This window comes from Varanus komodoensis, unplaced genomic scaffold (genome assembly GCF_004798865.1).
Source record: "Varanus komodoensis strain SLA01 unplaced genomic scaffold, ASM479886v1 scaffold10, whole genome shotgun sequence".
NCBI lineage: Eukaryota > Metazoa > Chordata > Lepidosauria > Squamata > Varanidae > Varanus > Varanus komodoensis.
Window position 1 is genome coordinate 4,504,499 of NW_025335269.1, and position 22,469 is coordinate 4,526,967.

Genomic DNA, 22,469 nt, shown 5'->3' on the forward strand with positions numbered 1-22,469 from the left:
CAAAAATAAGCAGAAGCAAATGACCTCAGTGGCTAGCCTGGAATAAGTTTTAATAAGCTCTGTGGATGCTTATATACTTGCCCTCAGCTTTATCAACCTGGCTGCATGACAAAGCTGCACCCTTACATTTGCTTCTTGATAACAGGATACACAAACATTGGAAACACCAAATAATAGACACTTATTTGTCTTATTTTCATGGTAGAATTCTGCCAGGATTAATTGACTGCTGTATGTTGAACTGTCTTGAGAATAATATCACAAGATAGACTGTGCAACTATATTATTATTATTATTATTATAGCATTTCTATGCCGCCCCTTGCCGAAACCTCGGGGCGGCTTACAACATGATAAAATACATTGAAATACAATAGTACATAATAAATTACCATTAAATATAACAATACAAAAAATACATTGATTTACAAATACAAAATTAAAATTATCAGTATAAAATAAAAATATAGGAGGAGAAAGAGAAGGAAGAAGAAGTTGCCCAGGCCAGATCATATGTTTTAACAATTGAAATGATGTTTAAATAAAAAGGTCTTTACCTGGCGCTGAAAAACCAGTAACGAACTATAACCTGCTTGAGGCGGTATTTGCATGTTAACTACAGCTAAAAATAATTAAAATGTTGCTCAACTGACCTGAAACAAATCTAAATGAGTAGGTAGTAGGTCCCTTTATTGGCATAACAATACAAATTACATAAATCCACAGAGTCCTGCAGAGATTCCTCAAACTCAGCTTTGCTAATGGGCACTAAACCAACTCTTAATCTCCAACAGAAAAAGAACTGCATAGTGTTCTGTCCATTATGCTAACTGACTCTGTGGATAGGACAAATCAAATCTTTTTCTGGTTTGACCGAGCTCTCATATTGATCAAGATCGAACCTAGAAACCTGGCGTGCAATTCCTCAAAAAGTGAGCAGTGCAAAAGCATGTGGGATACTGTTTCCAAGGCTCATCCACTTTGGGAGTGCCTTTTAAGATATGGCATCCCCTTAAATCTACCCGACATTAGGACAGACAGCATGGCATTGTGTCTTGCCAAAGAATATGCCTTGTGCTCTTGTGGCCCTTTAAGAATGGCAAAAATGTGTCCTTTGGTCCTATTTTGATCAAAATATGTAGGTGCAGGAGGGAAACACTTATTATGGGCAGCACTCAACTCCTGGAATTCTATATCCATGATTCTCCTTTTAATTACCTGGAAAGCTTGCTTTTGACTTAAAAGCCCTAATTGATCAGGGTCTATACCCCACAGCTTAAATTTCTTGACAAGTGAGGAAATCCCTATTGGAAGTATGGAGTCTGACCTAAGATGATGTGTCACAATCTGCTTTATAAGTGTAACCAAAACCTAATGGAGTTCAGTCAGGCTGTTGTCTCTAGTTGGAATTGTCCAGTCTCCAAGCACAGTAATGAATAGGGGACACACCCTGGCAATCCCAAGATTTTCTGCAGGAACGAGGATTGTATCCATTCAATTAAACAATTCAATGCATTTAGCCAAACAGGGACACCATATGATACTTGGGGTATTATTTTTGCCCTGAAACTTGAAGTGCAGCCTGCACATAGCTATTCTTTCTGAAGTGAAAGCTGGCCACATTGAATACACCTGTCTGATGATAGACCCAGGAGTTCTTATAATGAAAATTAATTTCTAGTTATTTGAATTGCTTAACTTGTTCTACAGTGTAGGGCCTTCTCAGAGATCCTTGCCAAGCACTGCCCTTATACACATTCTGGCACCAGACCAAGACATTTTTATGCAAGGAGCATTTTAATTGTTGATTATTTTAGTTGGAATTTGATTTTATTTGGTATTTCAAAGTAAATTTTACTATTCTTAATTCTGACGTTTTAAGATTTTTCCAATCTGTTGTTAAACTATTACTTGGTATTCTTGCAATGAGGGTGATGTTACCTTATTTTTATTATTTATTGGTACAGCAGTTTTAATTGTTTTATTTATGGAGTTTTATGTTGTTTTTTATTATGTAAACTGTCTAGAGAGCTGTGTGGCATATAGAAAAATGCCAATCAATCAATCAATCAATCAGTGTTTTCCCTTAAATTTCTAGGAATTTTTTTTCATGTTTTGGCAAAGACCATTACTTTGGATTTGCTGTAATTTAGTTGCAGCTGATTTTTATCCAGATAAATCACCATGGGAACATATACCTCTATGACCAAGATGCTTGAGACAATTGCCCAAAATTCCTTATAATTTTTGTGAGATACAGCTTGTAATAAAGGCACCCATTGATCATCAAAGTATCACTGTCTCTTTTTTTTTCACTTAGATGATTGCTTAACATAATTCTTAATGAAAGGCCATAGGAGAATGCTTCATGTAAAATAACCATTTTCCTTTTGTGGTGTTCTGAGTTTTATAGATTATAGTCTGGATGTATGATAAACTCTTCGGTTCAGGAGCAACTCTCTCTGGTTCTTCTTTTGGGTTTCTGTGCAGTCCCAAAATAGAAGCTCTTTGCCTGTATGGATCACTACTTGGAACTTGCTAGAGCTAGGCAAAAGTGTTTTGGCAGGGAGCCTATCCCAGCGCTCATTGTACATTATCAAAAGGGAGTGCTCTTGCCTTTGCACTCAATAGTAGAGGAGATTTTTTTCCTTTTGGAGAATATGAGCAAACCCTTCTTTTTTCATTACTTTCTCTCTTCTACAGTAGTGCTCTTTGTATAATTGGGTAATTTAGTTCAGTACTACAAATTGAAAGGATTTCATTGTGCGCGTGCTCTCTCTTATGTGTGTGCTCACTCTTGTTGCACACACTCTGTTGCTTTTTCCCCTTCTGGCAGTGCTTTGCAACTGGCAGGTAGGCAACTGACAATTGTCAGTGGCTCACAATTTATCTTATATGCAGTCTCACCTTGTCAATTTGTTACTTTTTGACAGCTAAAACTGTCAAACTGGCAAGGGCATTGATCAGACAATTGTGAAGGTAAACTGATTCAATCCAGGCCATTGAGGTGGGAAACAACAGGCAACAAATGGTATTTGAAATACTGGCTTTTGAAATTGAAGAACTTCCATACTCCTTGTTAGAAATATTATGAATTTAGTACAACTTCAGTAAGATAATAACTAAGTAGCAATTATATACACACACCATGACATCCTCTATTAATTCATTAAAAATTTGATAAATGTCAAGTAGCTTTATCCATTGGAATAGCTTACACCATGGGTCCTCAAACTATGGCCCGTGGGCTGGATTCGGCCCACCATGTCCATTTATCTGACCCGCCATAGAGGTTTTGGACTGGCCGTGTGTGCATGCATGTGCGCAGTGAGGCGCCGGGTTGCTTGTGCCGAGATCGTTTTGGACTTGCTCAGAGAAAAGGTGCGCATGCGCATGTGCCCCCCACACCGCCCTGTGCCCCTGCCTGCACTGCCTTGGTGGCCCATTGTCAGCACCTTTCAACTGGCCCCCTATTGAAAAAGTGTAAGAACCCCTGGCTTACAGTGATACACCCATGAAAATATGTGGAGACTTGTATTCATTTTTAATGTTCATTAAGGTGGCGGCTTCTTCCATCACATATATTTCAAGAGATTAAGAAAAACAGTATGAATTGAAAGCTAGCCTCATTTAGATGCTTAATGCAAGAAACCCAAATCATGTTAAACATTCAAATTGTATTGTGGAATTTTTTTATAATAGCAGCTGAGGCATCTAATCATTATGATGTCCGAGCAACAACACTGTTACTGTCTGTAAGCTGGACACTTCATTACCTCATTGGCAATGCATTTTTGGTTCATTAACAGTTTGAAACAAGCTGAGTGGCAGAACTTTACTCTGATTCCTTCCTGCTTTGTTCAAATTATGAAGCAGCTTTGAATGTACATGATGCCCTGTTTTCAGACACTGCAACAGCAATAAAACAAGATCTCCCAGTGTTGAGCAGTGGGGATCCTGGAAGCCTGATAAGAATGTGAGAGGAACATGAACAAGTTGGGAGAGTGGTAGGAATTTGGCATTTTTACTAATGGCTCAAAATATATAGGAGGGACAGGTAATCAGAACACAAAATGCAAGAGACCTGATTGATCCTGTCTGGCTGTGCAGAGTGTACAGTGCAAGTCATTATTCTTACCCATCACCGATCTCTGTCCACCAATCCCAAAACAAATACAACTATCTTTTCCCGTACCATTGCTGCTATAATCTAGTAGGAAGGCTTTTCCTGTACCTACTGATGAACAAGAACAAAATGGCAGCAGGGCATGACACATCAGGGACAAACACTTCAGTAGGACTTCTGCTGGTTTCCACTCCATACACTGCCTCTTCCTTCTCGTTGGTCAGGGGTATGCAGGAGTATTAATCTATGAAATGCAATAGCATGTCCCAACAGTAAGGCAAACTCTTGCACACTTCTGACCAACCAGCTTGGAAAGAGAACAGGGCACATCCATGATGGAAATGCTAGGGCTTGCTTGTTTATGAACTGCACTTTCTTCTGATGGCTGAATTAAAAGACATAGTATCCTGCTGTATGTGGAACTAAATTCACTTCCTGGGGAAGGTAGGGAAAGGAAAGATGTATTCCAGGGTAATGCTCAGAGAGTTTATGTGGATGGTGATGGGAAAAAGAAGCAACTTGAAACTTTGCTTATCAGTAACCTCATGTGGAATTTGTAGAGCATCTGCAGTTGCTTTTTCCTTACTATAGTGCGCCTTCATTTTTCAAAGGGTTGAAGAGCCGCACTAGCAAAGCCAAAACAAAAAACAAAAACAAATGAGTCACATCTATTCACTGGACCTTTGCATACATGATGCAATTTTTTTGGTGAGTTTTTCTGACAATTATGTTTGCTGGTTGGTTTGTCACAGGGAATCTTGGAGAAGAAAAAGAGCAGGCTGCTTTGTCTTGTAGGAGAGCAAACCCTATAAAAGTGGGTGGGTGGCATAGGGTGTCAATTGGCACTTGATGGGATGTACTAATTACTTCCAGTGTGAAAAGGATATAAAGTTAAGAGGAGGTGCCAGCTTACTGTTTAAGCTCTTCTTTTTCATTTGCTTATTTTTAATATTTTGCATTTCTCTCTGGGCTTCTCTACATGAGACATATGCATTCATGAACCCTTGCTTATAGGAGCTTGTGCATCTGTTACACAAATTTGTCATCTTCTCATGGGCAAGGAAAATTTAGGGCTTTTTTTCCTGGATGCTGCCATTATTTGCTACAGAAAGTTTGTGTAAATACTCAGTTCTACTCTGTGCCACAATGTCATCTTGTGTTGTGTAATAGAACATGTAGGAACTTACAGAAAGCTTGGAGATGAAAACTCTCAGAAGAAAAACCTTGTGCTGCTAAAGGTTTCAAAATAGCAGACTTTGGGTAGGATTCTGCTTCAAGTGGGATGTTAAGTTCTCTTTCTTATACATAACTCAATGGGGCTTAGTTCTGGGAAGACATGCATAGGCTTGTGTCATTATCCTCAAACTCTCATGGGTGCTGATCATAAGAAAGACCCTATATGGGAAAAATTTAAATAAATTTCTTTCATAGAAGAAAAAAGCATGCAAAATAGATGCAGTGAGTCAAATAAATGCAAAGCTTGCTTGTAAGATTGAAACAATGTATTTTCCCCAGAGCAGGACGGGGGATATCCGCATAGGAGATTAGATGAGGCCGGGGACTTAGGGGCACAGATTAGAGTCACCCCCCTTGAAGTCGAGGGGCTCCTCAGGACACTGGACATTACAAAGGCGCCAGGCCCTGACGGGTTACACCCGAGAGTACTTAGAGAGTTGGCAGGGGTTCTCTCACACCTGCTGGCCTCCATTTTTGAGACCTTGTGGAGAACAGGTGAAGTTCCAGAGGACTGGAGGGTGGCATCAGTGGTCCCAATTTTCAAAAAGGGTAGTAGAAAGGACATGGGGAATTATAGACCGGTTAGCCTTACGTCCATTGTAGGAAAAACAATGGAAAGGCTCATAATAGAGAGAGAGCTAGGGAAGGGAGGCTGACAGCCACACAACATGGCTTCCGCAAAAACAGGTCCTGCCAGACAAACCTTGTGGAATTCTATGACAAGGTTTCGAGATGGCTAGATGGAGGGGATGCACTGGATGTGGTGTACCTGGATTTCAGCAAGGCCTTTGACAAAGTGCCCCATGATATCCTTGTGGAGAAACTGGGGAGTTTTGGGATAGACCAAAGCACTCTCTGGTGGATTAGGGTGTGTTTGACTGACTGAAAGCAGAAGGTTACCATTAGTGGGGAACCGTTGGGATGGCGGCCAGTGACAAGCGGGGTCCCCCAGGGCTCTTTCCAGGGGCCGATCCTGTTTAATCTTTTCATTAACGACATGGAAGAAGGGGTGAACAGTCTGCTGATCAAATTCACAGACGACACTAAAACTGGGGCAGTGGCCACAATGGAGGAGCAGGTACTCCAGATCCAAAAGGATCTGGACAGACTATGGAAGTGGGCAGGAGACAACAGGATGGCGTTCAGTGTGGATAAGTGCAAGGTCTTGCACTTGGGGCATAAGAATAGCTGTCATAAGTACAGGTTGGGTGACAAGTGGCTGCAGAGCAGCACTTGTGAAAGAGACCTCGGAGTACTGGTTGACTGCAGACTGAACATGAGTCAGCAGTGTGATGCGGTGGTCAAGAGGGCGAACACCACCCTTAGTTGCATAGCCAGAAGTGTGGCTTCTGGGTCAAGAGAGGTATTACTACCATTCTACACGACTCTGGTGCACCCGCAACTGGAGTATTGTGTTCAGTTTTGGGCCTCTCATTACAGAAAGGATATAGCCAGGTTGGAGTCAGTGCAGCATAGGGCGCAAGGTTGGTGGGCGGTTTGCAGGGGATGGGGTATGAGGCGAGACGGAGGGAACTGGGTCTCTTCAGCCTGGAGAAGAGGAGACTCAGAGGGGATATGTCGGTGACATACAGGTATGTGAGGGGATGTCACATGGAGATGGGTAGAGACCTGTTCTCCCCTGCAAAAGTAGGCAGGACGCGCTCCAATGGAGCAAAGCTCAGGGAGCCAAGGTTCCATTTGGATGCCAGGAAGCACTTTCTGACAGTCAGGACCCCGAGGGTGTGGAATGGGCTTCCACGAGAGGTCGTTGAGGCCCCATCAGTGCGTGTGTTCAAGGATAGGCTGGACGTCCACATGGTGGGCATGTCATGAGCAGAGCCAGCTGGTGCCGGAGGTCAGACTAGATGGCCCGGGAGACCCCTTCTGACTCGCTCTGTTTCTATGTTTCTAATGTAAATATTACCCTATTTCGTTATAAATAAACATGGTTTACTGGTCACTTTTTACACCATTGTTCAGGAAATATAGAAACACATTTGCTGCTTTAAATCGGTCCACCCTACTGGAAACAAAGAACTTCGTGTTTTTGATTGCCTTAGGCTGTTACATCAACTGTGACCCTATCAGAACAGAGATAGCCTAGCTAACCTATCTATGATCTGTTAGCATCTTATTTGGAATTCCTGCATGGGTTTGTCTTTCAAGATGGTTCAGAAACTTCAGCTGGTCCAAAATGGAGAGTGAGTTTATTAACAGGGACTGTGCTATACAGTTCTATTACCGCAGTGCTTTTGTGATTGGCATTGACTTCCACACCATTTCTGGGCACAATACAAAATGACCAAAACCTTTAAAGCCCCAAATGGCCTGCAGCCAGGTTTTCTTAAAAACGAAAACAAAAACTTCCAGGTAACACTGCCAAATGAGCTGAGGTAGATGGCTACTAATAAGAGGGTGGGAGTGCCCTAATTGTGAAATACCCTTCCCAGGAAGGATACCTAATGTTTACCTTGTGGTTTTTTGGCAGCAGGTGAAGACACATTTATTTTTAATTTATAGAAACTAAATTTTTCATTTTTAGCTTTTAAAAACTATGTTTGAGCTGTTTTGAACTTAGCGCTGTTGATTTTGCTTTACCTTTAAAATGTAGGGTTTTTAAAAACCTTTTTTTCTTCAGTTTGTGTACTCTGCTTTATTATGTTCAAGGACAGGCTGGATGTCCACATGGTGGGCATGTCATGAGCGGAGCCGGCTGGTGCCGGAGGTCAGACTAGACTAGACTAGATGGCCCGGGAGGCCTCTTCTGACTCACTCTGTTTTCTATGTTCTTATATTTTATGAAGATCTATTTTGGGTACTACCAAGAAAACTTTGGCTCTTGGACAGGATAGAAATGTGATAATAATAAAAAAAGGAAGATAAAGTTATAGCTGCATGCTAACTCTCGAATCCAAGACAGCTTGCTTCTAAATACCATTTTGTGGAAAGCAAACACCATAGAGACTTGCTGCCCATATATTTTGCTTTTAAGCTTCCCATTGATATTGGGTACACCAATGTGGAAACAGGGTGCTGGAATAGCTGGGCCTTTGGTCTGATCCAATAAGGTTGTTTTTACATTCATTAGGCAGGGAGTGTAGGGAACACACCTGTTAGTATTGCTTAGACAAAATAATTTCTTTGCATCTCTTCAGAATTTTGTAGCCACAATCCAGATTACCTAGAAAATAGCTTTCTAAAAGGAATTCTGTGTGTTCATGGACATTCAAATGGTACCTTTTTGCATAGCAGTGCATGGGCAAGTAAAGCACTCCAGGTATCATCTTCACATCATAACTCCCACACTGTTCAGTGTAATGAAAATACTGGGAGTGTGTTATTACTTTTGTTACTCATTTACATTAATTAATACTTCAGAATCTGTAGTCGTAATAGAAGATTCTGAACAGTTGTACCCTGACCAAAAGGAAGTTCAGTGAGTTTATTTGGGGCAACTACTCCACATTTTCCAGATTTATAATTTCATTTATTAATCTGTTGAATGAACAAAAACAAATCAAGAAATAGAGAATCTTATTGCATAGGCAGACTTTTCCTCACGGATATGCAAAGGATGTGCCCCTACTTTGTGCTTTATTGTTCCACATCCTGACTTTAGAACTGTTACAATTTGATTTTTCACCGAAGTAGAATTTGAGTGGGAGTTCTGTGATGGTGTCAAGGCAAACATGCTTAATTTTGTGACTGCTCTGTTCATACATAAAGCAGCAGTGGTCTCGTAATGTCAAAAGAGGCATGTGAGTAAAGGAAGCAGAACTCTTGATTCCGTTTGGAATATTACTCCAGGCACCTTTTACTTCTGACTTCCGTGTGGTCCTTGAGTCAGATAGAGAAAGAACAAGGAGTTTGGGCAACAGACTTCTTGTTGAATAACAGATGTCTCTGCAGTCATCATGCCTGCTTACACTGGGCCCAAGACTTGGATATGTAAACTATTGTGGAACTGCATCTTAGGAGAATACTCTATAAGTAGTATTCCTGTTTAGCAAAGTTCTCAATATGTGTATATTTATGATGGTATTCAATACTATTTAGATAAATGAGGTGCTATATATTGTAGTTCACTTGCAAGAAACTGAAGCAAAGGAACAAGTTTATATATAGTATATGCCTACCCCTAAAGTGTATGTATGTTTTTGTTGTTTAGCAAGTCATGTCTGACCCATCACTACCCCATGGACAACATTCCTCCATGCTCTCCTGTCCTCCACCATTCCCTGAAGTCCACCTAAGCTCACACCAGCTGCTTCAGTGATTCCATCTAGCCACCTCATCCTCTGCCATCCCCTTCTTCTTTTGCCGTCAATTGTTCCCAGCATTAGACTCTTCTCCAGTGAGTTCTTCCTTCTCATTAGGTGGCCAAAGTATTCAAGTTTCATCTTCAATATCTGGCCTTCTAAAGAGCAGTTGGGGTTGATCTCCTCTAAAACTGACTGGTTTGATCTCCTTGCAGTCCAAGAGACTCCCAGGAGTCTTCTCCAGCACGACAATTCAAAGGCCTCAATTCTTTGACGCTTAGCCTTCTTTACGGTCCAGCTTTCACAGCCATACATTGCAACTGGGAAAACCATAGCCTTGACTATACGTACTTTTGTTGGCAGGGTGATGTCTCTGCTTTTTAGTATGCTGTCTAGATTTGCCAGAGCTTTCCTCCCCAGGAACAAGCGTCTTTTATTTCTTGGCTGCAGTCCCCGTCTGTGGTGATCTTGGAGCCCAGGAAAATAAAACCTATCACTACCTCCACTTCTTCCCTGTGTATTTGCCAGGAAGTGATAGGACTGGATGCCATGATCTTACTTTTCTTAATGATGAGTTTCAAGCCAACTTTTGCACTCTCCTCTTTCACCCGCATCAAGAGGCTCTTTAGTTCCTCTTCACTTTCTGCCATTAGAGTGTTATCATCTGCGTATCTGAGGTTGTTGATATTTCTCCTGGAAATCTTAATTCCAACTTGTGATTCATCTAGCCCAGCCTTTTGCATGATGTGCTCTGCATATAAGTTAAATAGGCAGGGCAACAATATACCGTGGTACCTTGGCTCATGAACTTAATCCATTCCACAACAACCCAAATTGGTCGCGAGCCAAGTCAAATTTAGAAACATAGAAACAGAGTGAGTCAGAAGGGGTCTCCCGGATCATCTAGTCTGACCTCTGGCACCAGCCGGCTCCGCTCACGACATGCCCACCATGTGGACGTCCAGCCTATCCTTGAACACCCGCACCGATGGGGCCTCAACGACCTCTTGTGGAAGCCCATTCCACACCCTCGGGGTCCTGACTGTCAGGAAGTGCTTCCTGGCATCCAAATGGAATCTTGGCTCCCTGAGCTTTGCTCCATTGGAGCGTGTCCTGCCTTCTTCTGCAGGGGAGAACAGGTCTCTACCCACCCTGGTAGAACCTTTCCCCATAAGGTTCAATTTAAATACTGTTAATCTGTTCTTTACCATAACTTTATGTTATACATAAAGGACGACATATACAAGTTTTAAATAAATAAATAAATGTGTAATTATTATTTTTTAAACCACAAAAATACAGTATGAACCACATCCCCAGGCTGGAGGCCAAGCCATGGCTGCCTCGCCGAGCCCTGGGGTGGACGTTGCAGAGAGAGGCAGGAGGCGCCCCACTCAGCTGGCCGCCCTGTCCCTCGCCTCGGCCCATGGAAAGCAGCCCTTACCTCCCTCCTTGTGGCCCTCTCCCGGCCGGGGGAGCTGTCCTGGGCCCACCTCCCGCTCCAGCTCCCCCTCCCAGAGCTGGGCAAATGCTTGCGAGAGGACCTTCCTCCAGCTTGGGGTGGTGGCGAGGAGCCAGGAAGGCCTTGACGGAGGTGAGCATTTCCTCATGGCTCCCCCTTGTGGTGGGTAGGGAGAAGGATATTGTTTGGAGTGTTTGTGCAGGGAAGATGGCCATGACCGCGATCATCACCCGATGCAGAGTTCACGACCTGAGGCAAAATTTTTCCAAAATTTCTGTTTGCGATCCAATTTGGTCATGAAGTGAGGGATTCGTGAGCCAAGGTACCACTGTACAGCCTTGATGTACTCCTTTTCCAATTTTGAACCAATCAGTAGTTCCATGGCCAGTTCCCACTGTTGCTTCTTGACCTGCATACAGGTTTCTCTCCAAGGGGTTTTCATGGCAAGGCTACTGGAGTGAGTTGTCATTTCCTTCACCAGTGGATCACCTTTTATCAGAGCTCTCTGCTATGACCTGACTGTCTTGGGTGTCCCTGCACGGCATTGCTCGTAGCTTTATTGTGCTACGCAAGCCCCTTCACCACAGCAAGGCAGTGATCCATGAAGGGAGAATTGTATGTATTTGTCTTCAAATTCAATTAAAGAAACAAGACAGCAGTTTCTTGGGTACTTCTCTAGAAATGTTTTTTTGTCTGTGTCATAAGTTCTGTTAGCTAAATGTGAAAATCTTTGGTTTGCTTCTGTTTTCATTTTCATCTTCACATGTATATGGTGCTCAGTGAAAGTTGGCTAGAATGAAGGAATGATGGATATCATTTTTGCACTCCTTAGTTGGGATTGATATGCAAAGGTCACATTGCTGCTGATCTTTATTAATAAATAACTAAAACAAGTGTCAGTCCAAAGGGCTTTGACTTGATCTTATTGCATTCCAGAATCTCAGTATTTGTAGTTCTCAGGAATTGTATTCATGCTGGTTTAGATTTGGGTTACCATGCTTTTCTTTTATCTTCGTTCCAGTCATTTTTTGACAAGAAGTTTATTCTGAGAAGGAAGATAGCATAAGCAGGTAATCTGTTTTCATCAGCTATTAAGTTACATTGCAAAAGTACCAGTGTTGATCATATTGTAGCCTAATGAAATAAGTGCCAACATATATGCAAGCAGGTGTGGAGCATATTGTACAAAAAAGAATAATATCTTTTAGCTTATCTGATACTTCAAACTTCAGTTGTTTATATCAGTAGCATTGTGTCATGTCAGTGTAAAATTCAGTTTTCTTTGAGAATGTATTCTATTGATTGCAAATGTGATGTATAGTAAGGCTAAGCAGGTATAATTAAGTTGAGCTTCGGATTTGTGTTTTCTGCAATGTTCACTGAGAGATATTATAAACTTTATAATATAAAGGATTTGCAACTGTTGCCAAACTTAGTTGTTTTCTGTGTTAGAAATATGTCTTGTTCTTGTTTTCAAGTATCATTAGTGACATGGTCTAGTTGTGTATCACTTGAATTCTTAGTGATGTTGTTTAACAGTAGAATGCATCTAGCCCACAGAATGGGTTAAAATCAACTGGATTTTCAAGTCCAAACCTGTCAGTGTATAGCATAGCACTACACTAAGAATTTTAGCAGTCCTTGCAAAAAATAATAATATTGTTGGAGCAGCATCTTGAATGCATATAGGAAAACCCCTTCCCTTGGTATGTTCCTCTTCTGCACCTCCTCAAGAATTTGCAAGAATAATGCTAAATGTCTTAAGTAAAACTTAATACATCTTGTAATGCTTTCAAGATGTTATTGTCATTTGTGTTACTTCTACATAAGGTTTATTTGTTATATTTGTCATATCACAGCAGACTTTCAGTATCCCAGTCACTCAAACAGTTGTATATGTTTTGAGCTTACATGCTGAAGCAGAGCTTTTCGCACTGTTTTTCCTGTTCATTACTCTGAATGTACTATACGTGATTTCTTTTTCCAGCATGAGCTTTATTAACCCTTTGCCTCTATGGAAAGGAAGAATAAAAAATGCAATCTCATACAAGAAAACAGCCAGTAATACAGCCTTTGCCAAATTGGTGCCTTCCAGATGCTTTGGAGTTCAGCTCCCATCAGCCTGGCCAGTGTGGTCACTGGTCAGGAATGCTGGGGGTTGTAGTCTAAAACATCCAGAGAGCACAAGAAGAGGAAAGTCTGCCTTAATATATTAAACATTTTGGCTCCTGTATCTGATTTTGACTTTTATAGAAAATTAGGGCTGAATATCAAAGTCCTGGCTCAAGTGATCGCAATGCCCAACAATAAAAACTAGAGGTTTAGCTTAATTTTTAAATTTTGTTTTATTCTACATAGCAGAGTATCAATATTCCAATCACAAGGGATTACTTAAGATGTCTGCAAGAGCTATCTTTTCCTCTCCCAGTAGACAACTCTGTGGGGAGGAAGAGAAACAGAAAGTGATCAAAGGGAATGAAAGAGGGAAAAATGAGTTCCTCCCCTTACTGCTTTTCCAGCTGCTTTGCTTCTGCTTACCACTACCATGTGGTTGCTGACAAACTGTCACCAAAGGAATGCAACTCTCAACAGAAAAATGGTTTCCCGCCACTGCTGCAGAAAATTCCAAAGATAACCTAGGTGCAGTACACATAATGTGTGACTGCTTGAAGAAACAGTTAAACATTAGCAATCTGGTTCTCATATTCAACAGGCATTCCATATCCATTGACCATGCTTGTGGCGGATTTTTTTTCTTCTCAGTGTCAGTTTCCACCCTCTCTTTTTTTTTGGGTCGGGGGAGTGTGGAATAGAGTGTGCAGTGCCTGCTAGATCAAATTATTTTAATTCTTCACTGATACATAGGGACAGCTCTCCCTAATGTCCTGGAGAGCTCTAATAACTGTTTCTTTGCATATATTATAGGGTTGTTTTTCAGGGTTTTTTCCAAATATCTTTAGATAATATATAAACTGCTTGTGTGAAGATGACATGGTTTTGGTTTACCTTAGTTTGAGCATAGGAAGACTCTAATTAGTACTGTTTTGTCTGATTACATATACTACCTTTCAGTAAACCATGAAATGGTTTAGGTAGTAATTTCCAGCAAAATTAAAACACCCCAAAATCTATTTTGTTAAGGCTAGAGTTTGAAATGTGTTCTTTGAGGCTTGTAGGTCTCATCATGCAGCTGGTATCAGAAGCTTCTGACATACTGAACTTTTGTCAGATGAAAGTGTTGGAGTTGCTATGAAAACAGTGATGTCAAATGTCCTCTGTGTAGACTTCTTGTTGTTACATTTCTGGGCTTAAAGTGGCCACAGCTAAGTAAGTCATTCTGTCTTTGAAGTGTGACATCAAACAGTAGCCTATGTAGCTCAGACGCCTAGTGTAAAGAAAGAAGAAGAGCTGCTTCATACCTGTCAGATGGTATTTCCTTACAGGGTTATAAATATGGCAAGCTAACCAACTCTTCACTGTCTTTTTCTATTCAGGCGAAGAATGAAGGCTCGCGCTCCTGCTCCACCAAACCAACCATTCACAGCTTGTAAAAGTAGTAATGAATACAATTTAACCACAGATCTGGGAATGCAGCCTGATCAGGGTGTGCTAAATGTGAAGGAAAATCTGATTAGCAGGACAGTGGACTTAAGAGTAGTTCTCCTAGATGGAGAAGAACAGAAAAACAGTGTGCCTGGGAGGTAAGGTTTTTAAGCATAACTTTAGTAACACTATTTTCTCCTGTACCTGTATTATCATCACAGCCAGTGCCATATTAGAAAAATTATGGACTGTAGCCCAGGCAGCTGAGAACGGCTTCTGTAACTGGCATTTTTTCAGGGAAATAATTACACTCCACCAGCACCGTCTTTTGAAAATGATGGGCCTCAGACAGGACCTTGTTAGCCTTTTTGATAATCTAGCCATAGTCAAAACATCCTTGATCTTTCCACTGAAAAAAATAACTCAAGTGTGGGGCCCAGTACAGATACTCTTGACCATCTTAGGACTTTGTACAAACCATTTGAATAGAGTTTGCAAGTCAACATGTCTAAATGCTTTTCAGTCTAAATTCTCATCTGATTTTGAGACTGAAACTGCCTTGGTAGTGCTAGTGACCAATCTGTGCGAGGAGATGGAAGGTTAGGGTTAGGGTTATTGATTCCCCTAGACTTTTAAACTAAGTTTGATACTCCTGGCTGTGGTGTTATTCTAGAGCTATTTGGAGATTGTTGTCCACATTTAAATGCAGCGTTCATCCAGTGCTTTTCAGCATCTGCATGAAGTAAGTAGATTAGATCATTCAGAGATTTGAACTGACATGTTATTTAGTGCGCTGACAGCATCCAGCTCTGCTCTCATTTCCTCAGATCCTAGGGAGGTCTTAGTGAGTCCAAATTAGTGACTGACATCAGTGATTCTGACTCTGTGCAAGTGAATAAAATGAAACATAATCCAAGTAAGATGGAATACCAGCAGCTCAGGGATTATCTGAAGTCGGGTGTTTCTTTTGTTTTGAATGGGATTGCACTCCCCACTTAAGAAAGAAGTTTGTCTCTTGAAGATAAGGATGGGAGAACCAGCCATTATGAGACCACCTAAACTCTCTGAAAATCAGTATGAAGGTCTTTTATCTGGTTCTTGTTTTCATTTTTGGCTTGTTTGAATCAGAAGAGTGTTAATTTTGGATTGGCATCTCTGTGCATATTTTTAAAAGCACATACTCCCCTGCAGTTGATTAAACCATGAGAGTAAGCATTTTTCCAACATGCTTATTTTGGAAAAAAATACACATTTTTCATGCAAGCATTTATTCAGGTATTTATGAGTAATTTCTGAAGAAAACACTCTTGCTTGCACTCAGTATTGTAAATAGGACATGTTCAGAGCACATCCAAAATTCTAGCACATTTTTAGTTGATGAATGCTCCCTGATCTGCTAAGGATGCTTTTTACTAGTGTAACCTCGTATTCCTGTTACTACTGGGAGGTAGAATTCCTGTTGTTAAAGCAAGAAACAAAATGTTACACTTCAGATTTTTTGTAGTAACTTGGACTATATGTGTGCTAAAATTCTATTTTATATCTAGCTGTACTTCAACAATTCTTATTCCTGTGACTGAGTAAGGCTGGGAAGACTCCTAACATATAAAATGTATATACAGTGGTACCTCAGCTCACGAACTTAATCCATTCCATGCTTCTGGTCACGACCCAAATTGATTGCGAGCCAAGTCAAATTTCCTAATAAGGTTCAATGTAAATAAGGTTAATTTGTTCTTTACCATAAATTTATGTTATATATAAAGGATGGCATATAAAAGTTTTAAATAAATTAATATGTGATTCTTTTAAACCAAAAAAATACAGTATGAGCCACATCCCCGGGTTGCGGGCCAAGCCATGGCCACCTCACCAAGCCCGGGGGCGGACACAGTGGGGAGAGGCGGGAGGCACCCTGCTCGGCTGGCCGTGGCCCTGTCCCTCGCCTACCCTCGTCTCTGTCCGTGGAAAGCAGCCCTTACCTCACTCTTCATGGCCCTCTCCCGGGCCGGGGGAGCTGCCCCATGCTTGCCTCTCTGGTCCTGCTCCCCCTCCCGGAGCCAGGCGAGAGCCTGCGAGAAGACCTTCCTCCGCCTCGGAAGTGAAGCGGCGGTGAGGAGCCAGGAAGGCCTCGACAAAGGTGAGCGCACCCTTATGGCTCCCCCTTGTGGTGGGTTGGGAGAAGGTTATTGTTTAGAGTGTTCATGCAGGGAAGATGGCCGTGATTGTGATCATTCCCCGATGCAGAGTTCACAACCTGAGGCAATATTTTCCCAAAATTTCTGTTTGCAACTTGTGAACTGAGCTGTTCGTGAGCTGAGGTACCACTGTACTTGTAATGTAGCAGTGTAGGTATATCAACACATGTCATTGTTTCTAGTCCTTTAGTATAAATACGCTTATTGTCTTTCCTTGTGTTGATCTTCCTATATTTCCCTTTTTAATGTTTGCTGACCTAAATTATTTGTAATATTAATACATTTGTCTATCTTGGAAAAAGATTGTATGAGAAAATATTTTGTATTTATTTTGGGGAAGGGGAGATGAATAGGGTAGGGCATAACAACCAAGAAAAATGTGTTGTATGCTGCCCCTTCAGATGCAATGTATTGTTTTCCCAGTCAATCTCTAAATGAGAGTTATTAATTCAGTTAAAGGTATTCACAGTCAGAGGTGAATCAAAATTGGAACATAATAATTGGTGCCTTAGTTTAATACAATAGACTGAACCAAAAAGTACCTGTAAAACATGTAAACTCCCTCTACTCAAAAATAAAGGAACAAATTTCTGAAAAACAATTTCTATCGAAGCCTACTGCCAGTCCAGTTTAAAAGTCATTCTGAATTAAATCTAGTTTGGATTCAGAATGCATTGCACTGTAGGCCTTGACATTTTCCAGCTTCTTATGACAACATTGCCACATAGAGAGTAATTTCATTCTGTTATGTGATACGAAGCTGGACTGAATACTCCAGGCTTTTATGTGGAGATGATTAAATGGTACGTTTTATTGCACCTTTCCTTCAAGGATGCTGATGTAAGTGGAAACTTACTCTATTTTCTGTTAACAGCATGACTTGGAATTAGATTGTGAGACAATGCTTTAAAGTCAGTTCACTAACCAGGATCTTAAACTAGCTTGAGACTGTGGTTTAAGATTCTGGTTATTAAACAGCCCATGGGCCAGAAGGGCTTGATCATAACCATCTAGAATAAATGATGTAGTCCTTTCTTTGGTCACCTGTGTCCCTTTGGTCACCTGTGTCCCTGACATGTGAACGACCTGTTATCATTTACAACAGCCAGCTGCAATGAGTAGCCTTCACTGAAAAAACAACAACACCTTAATCATGTAAACACACATCAAAAAAGCATAGAATACAAGAAGGCAACCTATGATACCAAGTACAAGTGACTGAATGATTATTCAGCATAACCTATTGGGATCTTGGACCTTCAAGAATGATTGGACCACTTAAATATAGTGTCGCTGAAAATTATTCTTGACAGTCTAAAAGGATGCCATGGTTAATTGTGCTGCTGCTGAGTAGTCCAGGAGAGGTCATACTTCCATTGTTAGACCTCCTGGTTTAAATTAAAACTGTTTAGGCTGCCTATTGAATAGTCCGCAAATTAATGTGGAACCTTGAATAGAAGGAATCTAGATAATCAATATCATCCAGAAAAAAATGTGGCGTTGGGATGGCACTACATCTTCCTATCATGCCTAAAATGGAATACTGGATACTGAGTGGTGATAATTTAGATCCGGGGGAACAAAGGGATGCTTTTTTGTCATTGGATGAACAACTGTGACCTTCAAAGCTGATGGGCCATGACCCTTTCTTAAAAGAGATACTTCTCATCAATTCCTGGTAACACCTTTTACGTTAACAAGGACAGTCAAGTATTTGTATGATAATTTGCCTTTGTGATTATTTTTTCCTTCAATCAGGAAAATTGATTCCTTCAATCAGAAGGAATGCTTCTGGAGTCAGTTAGTATTGGTTAGAACATGGATATTTCCCATGATATGAAAAATAATTATTTTTGAAGTATTTTATTGTGTTTAAAAAGAATGGTTCATTTTAATATACTTGATTATACTGGATATTGTTCCAGTGTGTCCCTTCTGTCCACATTAAAAGTCCAGTTTCTTCTAGCTGGCCTGTTAATTAATATCATGTTCTTTACAGTAAAGCTGTGATGGACTTGTTAGTTGACTTGTGCAGCCAACACCACTTAAATCCAGCACACCACACTCTTGAGCTACAGACCCGGGGGACCCAAGAGCCTTTGAGTTACAAGCCAAATACTTTGATAGGGTCACTGGATGTACATAAGATACTTCTGAAGGAAAAGATTCTTGAAGGAAAGACCAAGCGGCCTCCTCCCAGGATTCCTGAGGTGAGAATGTGTAACAGTATGTTGTGTAACAGTGTTTTGGATGTATGTCAAGGAATGGTGGGGACAGGTCTCTTTCCAAATGCACCATATTGAATGAGTTGTGAGACTTGGTTTGGAGTCTAGCATTATAGTCTTACAGTGTAAGAATAAGTTTATCTAACAGCTAGAATGGACTCTGGGCATATGAAACAGTTGCAGTGGCTGTTGATGGTACAAGACTATTTGCAGTTGACAGTGGCATGCCATTGATTAAATAAACATAGTAGCATGGTGTTCTGAAAGGAGCAGTGTATACAATTTAATTTGGACCTGACTGGTGTCCACTTTGCCAAAAGATCTAGCTCTTCCTTTCTCCTGTCCACCAGCTAAATTAAGTGCAATTTTTGCCAAAGCTTTGAGTTAATTGTCCATTTTTTCATTTGTTATTTACAGTGTTACCACTATATGTCCTCTGTTGGCTTATAAACAGCCTTATGATTTAAAGGGATCTTTGAACTTGAAGAACATCTTATCATAACTGGTATGATAGGTGTGCATGCAGGAGTGCATGTACATAACACACAGTTCAAGAATAGTGGCATTTATTGAAATAAGCATATCAAAATAAAGAACTGAGGGATCATAGATATTAGTCACTTAATTACAGGTACATAACAGCCAAAATTAATGAAAAATATATTTCCAGGATATGAGATCAAAGGAGGAAGTCCTTATTCTAATCAGGGAAGGAGAATGCAACTGACTCAAGGTTAGGCTTACTCAACTGGAGAGCCTGAGGGCACTTGGGAGTGGGGTTCAAAGGTACCAGGAGACAGTAACTAGGAGCAGAATGGTCACTAGTATGAGTAGGGAGTCATCCATTCCATTTCTTGAAGAAGGAGAAATTTGGACTCAATTTGCATTATTTGAGAAGTGACTGAAGACAGAGTAGAAAACTTTTGGTGGTAATTCGTATTCATTCTGTCTTCTGACCACTGTGACTGATGTGAGGCTGCTGAGGAATGAAAATTTATTTATTATATTTATCTCCTACATTTTTTCCTTTCAAAGAACTCGAGACTGCTTACATAATTCTTATGCTCTTCCTCAATCTTATCCACACTACAATAACCCTGTGAGGTAGGTTGGATTGAGAGTCTGTGACTGGCCAAAATCACCCAGTTGGCTCCATAGCTGAGCAGGGAATAGAACCCAGATCTACTGAGTCCCAGTTCCTCACTCTTAACCACTACACCACACTGGCTTTCTTGAAATTAAAAAACTCCCCATTTATCTGTATTTGAAACTTCTAGAAGATGCAGGTGTGTAGAGATATTCAGAGGATGTGTTACAGGCTTTACCTCAGTTCTCACCACTAAACTGGGGAGTCTTCTCATTAAGTGCTAAAGTGCAATCTATTTTAAGCTAAAATTAGATTTGGCACCACAAACAAACAGAGAAATGAGATGAGATATTAGTATTAGGAACATCACAGTTTGTGAGAAAATCTGCCAGAAAGTAGGGCATTGTTTTCCACTTGGTCTAATAATTCCTGAAGCTGGATGAGTAGGTCATTAGCAGGTTACAAAGGCATCATGAGAAGCATGTCTTGGGATCCATCAGTACCTTTGTAAAATGCCTTAACTCTTATCTTGGCTATAGGAAATGTAAGTCATTGAGCTTAAATCCATAAATTCATAATGCTATTTACTCCAGCTGCAAGAGACAGACTTGCTAATGGCTCCAAAAGAACTAACTTTCCTATATTGTTCCACTATTGCTACTGTAGACACAGAGTGGAAACTCCTCTGAGCTCCCCAAGCAAGTTGCTAATTTCCCAGTGTAGTCAGATAGTATTTCTAAAGTGGAAATCAGCTAAATGCAGCCATGGGTGCTTCACAGGAAATGAAGCCCTATCTGAGTGTAAGTGTCAAACATGTAGCTCAAGCACAGACAGAAGACTTTGTGTCATGAGCTAGGTTTCTCCCATCGCACATTCAAAGCCACAAACTTTTCTTGCAAACAGTTCTCTATTGACCAAAGCATTTTCTAGAAGCCCAATCATCCAGAATGAATCTTTGAACATGCATGGTGTGGTCTGTTGAACCCAGTCCAGTATTTACTTCTAGGAATTCTGTATGAGTATGTTTGGGCTCCACCCTTTTGGGAAGGGCCTTTTGGAAATGGGTACATCTCCACTTTGCATCCCAATCCTCTAATTGGGTAACCTTCCTCTCCCAACATAGTGTCATGGGGTTCAGAAATGTACCTGCTTTGTCTGTCTCTCAGAAACCCCCTTATTCCAAACCCACTCTCAATAGCTGTACATTTTGGTTATTCTCAGAGCTGCTGGAGCACCTGGGAAATTTGGCCTTGAGGTAAGTGCCTTCACTTCTCTCATGCCAACATCTGTAATAGGCCCACATTCTGACTCCCACCCCACTCCTCCTCCTCCTCCTCCTCCTCCTCCTCCTCCTCCTCCTCCTCCTCCTGTGTCCAGATTAATGTGTGCCAAGAGCAACTGCCCTTCTCAATCCCAACAGTTTGAGCCTAGAAACTGGGGTTTGTTCCCTGCATGAGGGACAGTGCTAGGAATATTTCACAAAGAATGAGCAGGGTGCCATGTCAACCCCAGGAGAATACAGGTCAAAGCATTGAAGTGTTTGGATCTGTCATATCTGTCATATCACAGTTTGAGTTTGTTACAGGGATATATGTATAAAGGATTGAAAGTGGGTAATGACTTAGGGCATGCTTGGGGCTGGTCTGACAGAAGATGTTAGATTTCCAGTAAGAATGATACTAGGTGCTTGACTGAGTTAGGCATTAGAAATGCCTTTTGCAAGGTGTGTCCACTGAATATCTAACTGGTTGTTTAATATTATTTATATGGTCATACCTGAAATGGCTGGTTCTTCGTCGTGACCTCTGTGCATCATACATATGGGTGCTGTGCCTGTGCAGTGCGTAAGGCCGGAAAGATTAGAACTAATGGTTTTTGGTGGGAAACTCCGCTCCCCTCCCCCTCCATACTATTTATAGAGCGGAGTGTCCACCATTTTCTCAGTCTTTTGCGACCGCCGTTTGCTGCGCCTCGTGCCTTTTCGCTCTCATAGTATCAATCTCTTTGTTCTTGTTAATCTTGTTAATCGTTCTCCTGTACTTCCAAGTTTTTTCTCTCTTGTTCAATTATCTCTCTTGTTCTCCTTTCGCTATAAAAAACAAAACAAAACAAAAAGATTATCTTTCCCTCTTCACTATCTTCTCCTTTTCCATTTTCCAATGGTGCACTGAGCGGCCTTTCGTAAATGTGCTGAGTGCGGGTCTAAAATGTCCCCTGCGGACCCGCATGATCTGTGCCTCCTTTGCCTAGGCGAGGGGCACAGAACAGACAAGAGTGGCCACTGCCTGGCCTTTACTAAGCAGGCCTGGAAGAATCGGGAAAACTGCCTGCGTA

General features: G+C 41.1%; 1 protein-coding gene across 1 annotated transcript in view; it reads left to right on the top strand.

Annotated features, from left to right (window-relative positions):
- COBL (cordon-bleu WH2 repeat protein) overlaps positions 1 to 22,469 on the top strand; it is a 163,777-nt gene that overhangs the window by 37,380 nt on the left and 103,928 nt on the right. The window contains exons 2-3 of the mRNA XM_044419117.1: positions 14,577 to 14,783; positions 18,823 to 19,033. Of these exons, the coding sequence (XP_044275052.1) occupies positions 14,577 to 14,783; positions 18,823 to 19,033 (418 nt within the window). The remainder of the gene's footprint in view (positions 1 to 14,576; positions 14,784 to 18,822; positions 19,034 to 22,469) is intronic.